Source organism: Boleophthalmus pectinirostris, unplaced genomic scaffold, assembly GCF_026225935.1.
Source record: "Boleophthalmus pectinirostris isolate CB_2022bp ecotype Guang Dong unplaced genomic scaffold, ASM2622593v1 HiC_scaffold_22, whole genome shotgun sequence".
Taxonomy (NCBI): domain Eukaryota; kingdom Metazoa; phylum Chordata; class Actinopteri; order Gobiiformes; family Gobiidae; genus Boleophthalmus; species Boleophthalmus pectinirostris.
The window spans coordinates 34,516,576-34,526,904 of record NW_026571190.1 but is presented as its reverse complement, the minus strand read 5'-3'; the positions used below and the strand labels follow the sequence as shown (position 1 = coordinate 34,526,904).

The 10,329-nt window shown below is 40.2% G+C and overlaps 1 protein-coding gene across 1 annotated transcript in view; it reads left to right on the top strand.

The window, feature by feature from the left end:
- The first annotated feature begins 9,272 nt into the window (after nt 1-9,272).
- tbc1d9 (TBC1 domain family, member 9 (with GRAM domain)) overlaps nt 9,273-10,329 on the top strand; it is a 69,952-nt gene continuing 68,895 nt past the window's right edge. Inside the window, 1 exon segment of the mRNA XM_055158575.1 lies at nt 9,273-10,064. Coding sequence (XP_055014550.1) covers nt 9,944-10,064 — 121 coding nt within the window. The 5' untranslated portion in view covers nt 9,273-9,943.

Genomic DNA, 10,329 nt, shown 5'->3' with positions numbered 1-10,329 from the left:
CCAAACACCTTCACTAGAATCATTAGGGTAATTTCAGCTCTGTAATCGCCAATCTCTGCTCTCTACTTTTCCTCGTGGGCATGTTTTTGCTTTGGAATGTTTCACAGTGTGGCATTAAACCTTTCTAGACCAAACTAGTCCAAGTTGCAGGTCAGATCTGCGGAGAGGCGACCACGTTCACTCAGAATATCTGTTTTTTTGAGCTATAAAACCACCTGTAATTGAATAAATGTAAAGTAAAGCTGTTTAATGTCATATTGTGGGAGATTCCAGGCAGAGCAATGACATCTCCATAGAAACAAGCAGGTGACGGACCCCCAATTGAAAAGTTACAGAGTGCACCTTTAAGTATTTAAGTGGGTTCTCATGTGATACTTTTACATAAGTATTTTTTGCTCCGATATATACAAAAATTTAACAAAACTGTGTACTTCTTCTAGCCTGATTCATCAACCGGTTTCACTTTGTAGAAACCGTCTGAACTCACAGTGTTAGAATTCGTTCGCTCGACAGTAGACGGGTAGTTTTTTTATTTAACCAATCGCCACTATTTGGTCATGATGTATGTAATGTGCCGCTAACGGGGCAAACTGGTATATTAAGCTTTTCCCAAATCCTGTAGGAAGAAGGGCAATAACATCTTTCCCCTTGATAAAATTCACCAAACATTCTCTTTGTTCCGGCTTTAAATCCTCGATCTCGGGAATCGTTGCCAACACAGAATGTCTGACTCTTCGCTGATTGGTTGGTGCCCGAACTCGCACTTCCAGGGTTTTTGCGAACCGTCTAGTATACCGTATTTTCCGGGTTATTAGACGCGCTCTTAAGCCTCTAACCGCATCAAACAGTGGCTGTGCGCCCCGCAATCCAGAGCGCCCCATACACGAATCCACTCGGGTGTCCCAGCACGACTTCAGTAAACTACAAAGCCGCACCACCTGCAGCACGCAAACACACACGGAGCAGACAGCGGCCGTACAGCGAAAAACACCCACAGACACACTCATCACTCCATGCGGACGAGGAACGGAACGAAGGAACGAACCGAAAAACTGAGTTCAATGTGCCACTTCTAGACACAACTGAACAACTGAGTCACTGCGAACACGCCGACAATCCAGACAGCACCCCCCCTACACGCCACAACTGAACAAAGCCCAGAGTCACCGTGAACGCGCCAAACAAAGTCCCACTGACCCATCTAACTGTTGTGTTTTGTTCAAGTCCGGTGTGGTTTATTTGTGAAAAAAGTTTGAAAATAGACCATTTAATGACAGTGCGTCTTATAATCCAGAGCGTCTAACAGCCCGGAAAATACGGTATTCCGATTCACGACCTAGTCGCTGGAGAGAAATGAAATTGAGCGGAGGCACGAGGTGGCTTCTTCCTTCACTATTCACAGTGGAGTGTCTATAAAATTAGTTTGCAGAGCTGTAGGGTGTAATAGTGTCCAGCAGAGGGCGTCATTGCAGGAGAAGAGCGGTAGTTTAGGTGACGCTGGAGAAGTATAGATCAAAGTAAAATTTAATGTAGGGGTGGGCAAACTTTTTGACACGTGGGCCACAAAGGGTTCTAAAATTTGACGGAAGGGCCAAACCAGGAGCAGATGGATGGAGGTTTTTTTGTAATCCACCTCCTAAGAGAAAAAATACCCCATAACTGAAAATCATTACAAAGAATTACAACAAAATATCTGTCTTTCAAGTCTCATGGTATTTACTATTTATTGAAATGACGTTTAAAACACTGAAAATTATTATTACTCAAGTTTGGTGGGCCGGATTGAAAAGATTAAAGGGCCGCATATGGCCATAGTTTGCCCACCCCTCGTTTAATGTCATACTGTGGAACATTCCAGGTGGAGCAATGACATATCCATAGAAACAAGCAGGTGATGGAGCACTAACCAAAACGTTGTGTACTAGTAGTGCACATTTAACCTGAATACTACGGCTTCGTGACATCACAAGGTAGAACAGAGCATTTTTGAGCTTTGGAGATGAAGAAAGATGAATCATAAAGTTTTACTCAAACATGCGAATGAAACAAAACACAACTTCAGCTCTGTTTTTGATGAAGTAAAAGCTTTATATGACGACTTAAAGCTCCCAAGAGTCAGTTTTGCGTAATATAAGACCTTTAAACCCTTTGTCTTGCACTTTATTCCTGTGTGATCGGAGGAGGAGATGGGTGGGCTCTGAATATAGTTGTACATACATGGAACGGGGGGAGGTGCCTCAGTGGCGTCGACAGCTTTGCTCTTTTGTATCGCATAAGTGTATGAGCTGTGTTTGCACGTGTTTGTTACTCATAAAATGTTTTTTCCAAGTTTGATAAATGTGTTTTGATTCCATTTTTACTTTATTTTCAGCGATATCTCGAGTTCGGTCGAGACGCAACATTTAGAAATTCACGATTCAAGACGTATTGTTGTGTTTTGTTTCATTCACACATGTTTAAGTTCTTCTCTTAAACAGAAAACACACAGTTCCACCTTGTGATGTCATTGAGTGGTGATACATGAAGCGCTCCTCTGTAGGGATGCTTTTTTTTTTTTTTTTTAACCGCATATTACGGGTGGGTAGTAATTACACACGGATTCAGACCTGGTTCGAACCTGGTTTAGATCTGGTTTAGTCCTGGCTTAGACCTGGTTTAGACCTTTTTCGGTCCTGGTTTAGACCTAGTTCAGTCCTGGTTTAGTCCTGGTTTAGACCTGGTTCAGTCTTGATTTAGACCTGGTTCAGTTCTGGTTTAGACCTGGTTCAGACCTGGTTCAGACCTGGTTTAGTCCTGGTTTAGACCTGGTTCAGTCCTGGTTTAGACCTGGTTTCCTGGTTTAGACCTGGTTTAGTCCTGGTTTTGTCCTGGTTTAGGCCTGGTTTAGATCTGGTTCAGTCCTGTTCAGACCTGGTTTACACCTGGATTAATCCTAGTTTAGTCCTGTTTTCATCCTGGTTCAGACCTGGTTTGGACCTGGTTTAGACCTGGTTTAGACCTGGTTCAGTTTTGTTTTAGACCTGATTCGGTCCTGGTTTAGAAATGGTTTAGACCTGGTTCAGTCTTGATTTAGACCTGGTTCAGTTCTGGTTTAGACCTGGTTTAGACCTGGTTCAGTCCTGGTTTAGGCCTGGTTTAGATCTGGTTCAGTCCTGGTTCAGACCTGGTTTACACCTGGATTAATCCTAGTTTAGTCCTGTTTTCATCCTGGTTCAGACCTGGTTTAGACCTGGTTTAGACCTGGTTTAGACCTTGTTTAGACCTGGTTCAGTCCTGGTTTAGCTTGTATGAAATTCGACACCCTATTTTGCAAAATCGATTATTTTATTCAGAGCGGCATCTTGTCAACTTGTCAACAACAAGTCGACGGTGGCACCAAGAGTTAAATTCTCTATGAGACATTATTGCTTTGTTTGTAATGTTTCACAGTATGATTTTAAACCTTTCTATCGTCATGGAGACCACACCAGACCAAGTTACAGGCCAGATCTGTGGAGAGGCGACCCCGCTCACAGTCAGGATTTTTATGTGGTACTTTTACTTGAGTATTTTTTGCTCCTCTATCTACAAAAAAAAACTGGTGCGCAGAGCTGTAGTGTGTAACGGTGTCCAGCAGAGGGCGTAATTGCAAAAAAAGAGCGGTAGGAGAAGCATAAATAAAAATGCCAAATACTTTCTTCTAATAATCAAACTTTAAGACAGGGAATGGCGTGAATTGTTAAAAGTGCATTGTGTAACTTTTATGGTACACTGAAAAAAAAAAAATAAAAATATATATATATATATATATATATATATATATATATATATATATATATATATATATATATATATATATATATATATATATATATATAATTAAAATGACTTAAGAACATTTACTTGATACTTGATATTCTACTTGAGTTTTTTTTTTTTTTTTTTTTTTTTTTTTACTTCTGTTTCTACAAAAATGTAACAAAACTGTACTTCTTCAATCACTTTTCACAATGGAGTAAAAATAAAATTAGTTTGCAGCGCTGTAGTTTGTAACAGTGTCCAGCAGAGGGCGTCATTGCAAAAAAAAAAAAAAAAAACGGTAAGAGAAGCATAAAATCAAAATATCAAAATCAAATACTTTCTACTAATAATCAAACTTTAACATAGGGAATGGCGTGAATTGTTAAAGGTGTAACAAACAAAAACAATGTATAGCTAAATTACAATGATTTAAATTAAGAACATTTTACTTAATTTGAGAAGATTCAACTTGACAAGTAAAATTATCTACCAGTGGAATAGATTTTGTTTCTTATTGTAAGTGTAAAAAGTTGTTGTTTTTCTTACTTTAAGTGTAGTAAGATGTATTTTCATAATCTTAAGTACAAAAAGTCTCATTCCATGAAAGATAATTTTACTTGTCAAGTGAAATTGATTAAAAATTATGATAAAACTTTCTTAATTCAAGTCATTTTAACTGGGCTAGATTTTGTTTTTTTTTTACAGTGTGGAGGCTCAGGATCAAACGCTTTTCTCCATGGAGACGTTATTGTTTTATCTGGAAAGTCTCACAGTCAGTGTTGGGGAGTAACAGATTACATGTACCGGCGTTATGTAATCAGAGTACAAATTATGAGTAACTGTATTCAGTTACAGTTACTGTTTCAGTGAGTGGTAATTAGATTACAGTTACTTTGTTGAAATAAATGGATTACACGGCGGTATTTTCCTGTTTTCACATTTTGGGCTATTTTTTTTTTTTTTTTTTTTAGTAATTCCACTCATTGCTGGAAACTAAACCAGATCTAAACGAGATCTTAACCAGATCTAAACCAGGACTAAAAGAGGACTAAAACATGAATAAAACCAGGAATAAAACCAGGTCTAAACCAGGACTAAACCAGGTCTAAACTAGATCTAAACCGGGTCTAAAACAGGTCTAAAACCAGGTCTAAACCAGGACTAAACCAGGACTAAACCAGGTCTAGATCTAAAGGTCTAAAACAGGTCTAAACCAGGTCTAAACCAGGACTAAACAGGTCTAAACTAGATCTAAAACAGGTCTAAAACCAGGTCTAAACCAGGTCTAAACCAGGACTAAACCAGGTCTAAACTAGATCTAAACCAGGTCTAAAACAGGTCTAAACCAGGACTAAAACAAGATTAAAACCAGGACTAAAAACAGGTCTAAACTAGATCTAAACCAGGTCTAAAACCAGGTCTAAACCAGGACTAAACCAGGTCTAAACTAGATCTAAACCAGGTCTAAAACAGGTCTAAAACCAGGTCTAAAACAGGATTAAAACCAGGACTAAAACCAGGTCTAAACTAGATCTCAACTAGATCTAAACCAGGTCTAAAACCAAGTCTAAAACCAGGACTAAGACCAGATTTAACAGGATTTAACAGGACTAAATCATGCTGCATGGACCGTGTCTCCTCGTCTTCTATCAATAATATTTTTAATTTGGTTCAGTAAAGTCTGGGCTTTTTATTTTCTTCTATCAGATAAAATATCTTATGTTACAATATCCTAGTCTTGGCAGCAAATCAAGTAATCCAAAGTATTCAGATTACATTACTCACTTTAAGTAATTTAATGGATTATGTTACAAACTACATTTTGGTGAGTGTAATCTGTAATCTGTAGAGGAATACATTTTAAAAGTAACTTCCCAACACTGTTAACAGTATGACTTTAAAACTTTCTACCATCAAGGAGACTAAACCAGACCAAGTTACAGGTCAGATCTTCGGAGAGGCGACCCTGCTCACAGTCAGAATACATGTTTTTCTAGGTATTTTTGAGCTGTAAAACCACCTGTAATTAAATAAACATAAAGTAGAGCTGTTTAATGTCACACTGTGGAACATTACTCTGTTTTCTGATCTGGGTTATAATGTTTTCTTCATCGCAAACAAACCTGGAGTTGTGTTTTGCTTCTGTGAACGTGGCACAGAGGATGTAAAGACACACCACGTGTAATAACACAGTACAAGTCCAGTGAAGATTCAGAGTCAGAGTTACATAAATCTACTTCCCCTTTTCAGATTTGACAAAAGGTCATGTGGTTCATGTTTTGCTGATTAACAAAAAATATTTAACGCTTTACTCCACTAAAAATTACATCTTGACTTTGCTTTCTGACACTTGTGCTACTGTCCTTAGATTTCAGACAAAACCTCCTTTCTGATTTGAAGGATTTTTCGAGAACCCTTCCCCATTCTCAAGATAAGATATAATATTTTATAATTGCTTAATCGCTATGACGACGGAGGACAGTCGCCATAGCCTGAAACCCATGAATATAAACTGCAAAAAGCTTAAATATAAACCCTTAAATCAATCAGAAAATGACTTAAAAGTAGTAGAGTAGTAGTAGAAATTATCTTGCTGTATAGTCAGATCATTTTACTTGACAAATTATCTTAAAATAAACAACCTCTAGACTAGAAATAATCAGTCTCAGAACTCGAAAGTCGATAATAAATCTGAAAACAAGATGAATAACCTGATATTAGTTTTAAAATCTTGGCCAGATCAGAGAAATTTGCAGTTATGCTCATATTTTCCTTAAAGGTGCACTGTGTAACTTTCCTGGTGTGGGGTCTGCCACCTGCTTGTCTCCATGGAGATCTCACTGTTTTGCCTTGATTGTTCCACAGTTTATTTCCACACACTGCAAAAAACTAAATCTAGTCAAGTTAAAATGACTTGAATAATTTGAATCAATTTCACTTGACAAGTAAAATTATCTGCCAGTGGAACAAGACTTTTTGTACTTAAAATATGAAAATGCATCTTGCTACATTTAAAATAACAAAAACAACAACAACAAATGTTTCTTGAATTAAATAAAACACTTATTCCATTGGTAGATAGTTTAACTTGTCATGTTGAATCGATTGAAATAAAGTAAAATGTTCATAGTTTAAGTCATTTTTACTTACCTAAATTTATTTTTTTTTTTTTTCTGTGTATAAACTTGGTAATCACAAGTGGAGAAAGGTTAAGGTGTTTTGAGCTATAAAACACCTTAAAAACTAGAAAAAAAAATCCTCACACTTACCACCACGATTAACAGTCATGAATTTATCGGTTTCAGGAGCACATTTCGAAGTGGCCTGGGTCGCATTTGAAAAAATCTGATCTGTGTCGTTCAGTCATTAAAAGATCAGATACAGGTCACATAGGGGCCAAACAATCGGATTTGGGTCACTTCAAGCTGCAGTCTGAACGCAGCCACAGTCCCTCCAGCGTGTCCTGCGTCTTCCCTGGGGGCTCCTTCAGGTGGGACATGCCTGGAACACCTCCCGAGGGAGGCGCCCAGGAGGCATCCGGAACAGAAGCCCGAGCCACCTCAACTGGCTCCTCTCGACGTGGAGGAGCAGCGGCTCTACTCCGAGCTCCTCCCGTGTGACTGAGTTCCTCACCCTATCTCTAAGGGAGCGCCCAGCCACCCTGCGGAGGAAACTCATTTCGGCAGCTTGTATCTGTGATCTCGTCCTTTCGGTCACTACCCAGAGCTCATGACCGTAGGTGAGGGGAGGAATGTAGGTTGACCGGTAAATTGAGAGCTTTGTCTTTCGGCTCAGCTCTCTTTTCACCACAACAGTCCGATACAGCAACCGCATCACTGCAGACGCTGCACCGATCCACCTGTCAATCTCACGCTCCATCCTCCCCTCACTCGTGAATAAAACCCCGAGATACTTGAACTCCTTCACTTGAGGAGTTAACTCTTACAAAAAATTTTTTAAAGTTAGAAGTCATAGTTATGCAAAAATATATATATTAAAAAAGGTCATATTTAATTGCATTTACTGATGTATAATAAATGGTAAATAGTCAGATTTTTATGCAACGCTTTTCCACCTTTAAGGCTCAAAGCGTTTTACATCAAGGAACCACTCACACATTCACACACATTCATACACCAGTGTACGCTGACGCTGGGAGCGAGGTGAGTTAAGTGTCTTGCAAAACGACACAATGACAGCATTCATCTGTGGGAACTGGAATCGCTCCGCCAACCTTTGGATCGGTGGACAAACACTCGACCAACTGAACTGGGCCACAAATAAGTATATTTTCTTTATCTCTAAGGACTTTGGTATTACTCAGTATTTCTGGGTTTGTGAGCAGCGACTGTAAAACCTTTAAAACTTATCAGTGACTCTATAAGAACTTACTCATTAAACACTTCGAGTAAAATAAGTTTTGGTTCTCACTAAATTATCTTATTTCGGTGTAAAAAAAAAAAAAATTCTAACCCCAGAAGTTTTAGATTTCAGTTTTGAATTTGTCATGAGTGTCGGGAAACAACAACAAAAACAAAGGAAACAAAAACATGTATGGTCTTATTGGAAGAGGGAAGTGAAAAGTAAAATGAGGATGTGAGCTGGGACACGGAACAAGGAGCTGGGACCTGCTTCATGTCCCCGAAACCGTAAAAAAACAACAACAAAAAAAACCACACATCACAAGTTGGAGCAGAGCGTGTTGAGCTTTCAAGACAGAGACAGACTAATAATAGTTACTCAGTGTTTTACTCATCAAACAATGGGGATTTACAAATATTCTAACATGACTGAAAGTTCACAAGAGTCAATTTTGTGTAATATAGAACCTTTAAGTCTTTAAGTGTTGTGCAATATTAAATCAGTTCTTTAATGCCATTATTTACCCATAAAAATGTCGTTCTATCCCCCACCCACCTCCAGCACAGTCTGGTGTTTCCTATCTGCTGTCACAAGATTATGTGGACTTCTGAGGTTTGTTATTTGTAAAGATTTCTTATTCAAATAGGTTAAATGTGGAGGTGTGCTTGGTTTTTGGTCATGGTTTCACCCCAGGGGAAAGTTTGTAAATATCTGTCCCATAAGGCCATGTTTCTGTTGTCTGAGTCATTCTGAACTCATGCAGTCCCCAACTCTCCCACATCCTGTTTTGGAGCAGCCAAGACAAACAAAACTATATAGGCCTAAGTAATAAAACTATAAAACTGTATGTAACAAAACTCTACAGTATATAAAACAAAACTCTACTGTCTATACCACACATTAAATTAAAAGCTCTTGCTTTGTACAAGTCTTGTAAGGTGTTTATGTCATAGTCAAATAACTGCACTAAATGACCTCAGTACAGCCAATATAAGAAGCCCGGCCTATTATAATCAGGGGACTGTGTTTGGCCTCAGAAGAACACGGTTACATAAACTTATGTCAAAGTTCCATTATATATTCTGTGTGTGTTTCTGTGTTTGTGCACGTGTGTTTGTGTGTGGGGGTGTGTTTGTGCGTGGGGGTGTGTTTGTGTGTATTTGTGTGTGTTTGTGTGTATTTGTGTGTGTTTGTGTGTATTTGTGTGTGTTTGTGTGTATTTGTGTGTGTGTTTCTCCAGTTCTTCCCGTGCCTCCACCTCTCCAGCTGACGCTGCGCTACGTGACGCGGTGCGCAGAGCGTGCGTGCGGCAGCGGAGGAGGAGAAGGAGGAGAGGACCGCAGCGTCTCTGTTTTTACTGTACAACTATCGCCTTTGTGTTTCAGAGCGATGTGAAACAGCTGATCAGCTGCACCGACGCACTCTGTTGTAGCACTGAGGTCCGTGCGCGGCGCCACGCGGAGCAGCGCGACGTTTGTGAGCGGCACCTGCCGCGGGGCGAGCACGAAAACAAAGACAGAGGCGGAGCTGGGCTCGGGACTCCGGGACAGTGGGACTGTGTGCTCTTAAATAACAGTGAGGCAGAGTTTACAGTGAAGTGAGGTGTGGACCGCCACGGGCCTGGCTCTGCGGACACGGTTAAATATAGCACAAACTGTCTGTGCTCCTCCAGGGCATCCGACCATATTCAGAGTGTCGGCAGGCCTCCATCAGTGTTCGGCCGTGATAGCAATCCTACTCTTACTGTTTGGACCATCTCGCCTCGTGTGCCTCTCAATGAGACCCTGAAGACCGCGGCACGATGTGGGTCAGTCCCGAGGACGTGTTACTGGCGGGCGCCTTGTGGATCACCGAACGAGCCAATCCGTATTTCATCCTCCAGAAGCGCAAGGGCCACGGAGATGGAGGCGGGGGGCTCGCGGGTGAGTGCTCTGGACTCATATCACTTACACCACCAAAGCTTTTTGGAAATCTATCAGGCTAATTATTATAACAGAAGAAACACACGCGGGGAGGGTCACGTGACCTCTCGGTTACGGCAGGTCTCTTTCCCCTGGATGTGTGATACTGGTGTGGACTAATCAACTCCTGTAGCTCCAGCCACACACTCAGGTCTGTTTTACATGAAACTTTTGATCTGTAGTTAACACAACCTCAAAAAAAAGAAGAGTTCCAATCCCAACGCGT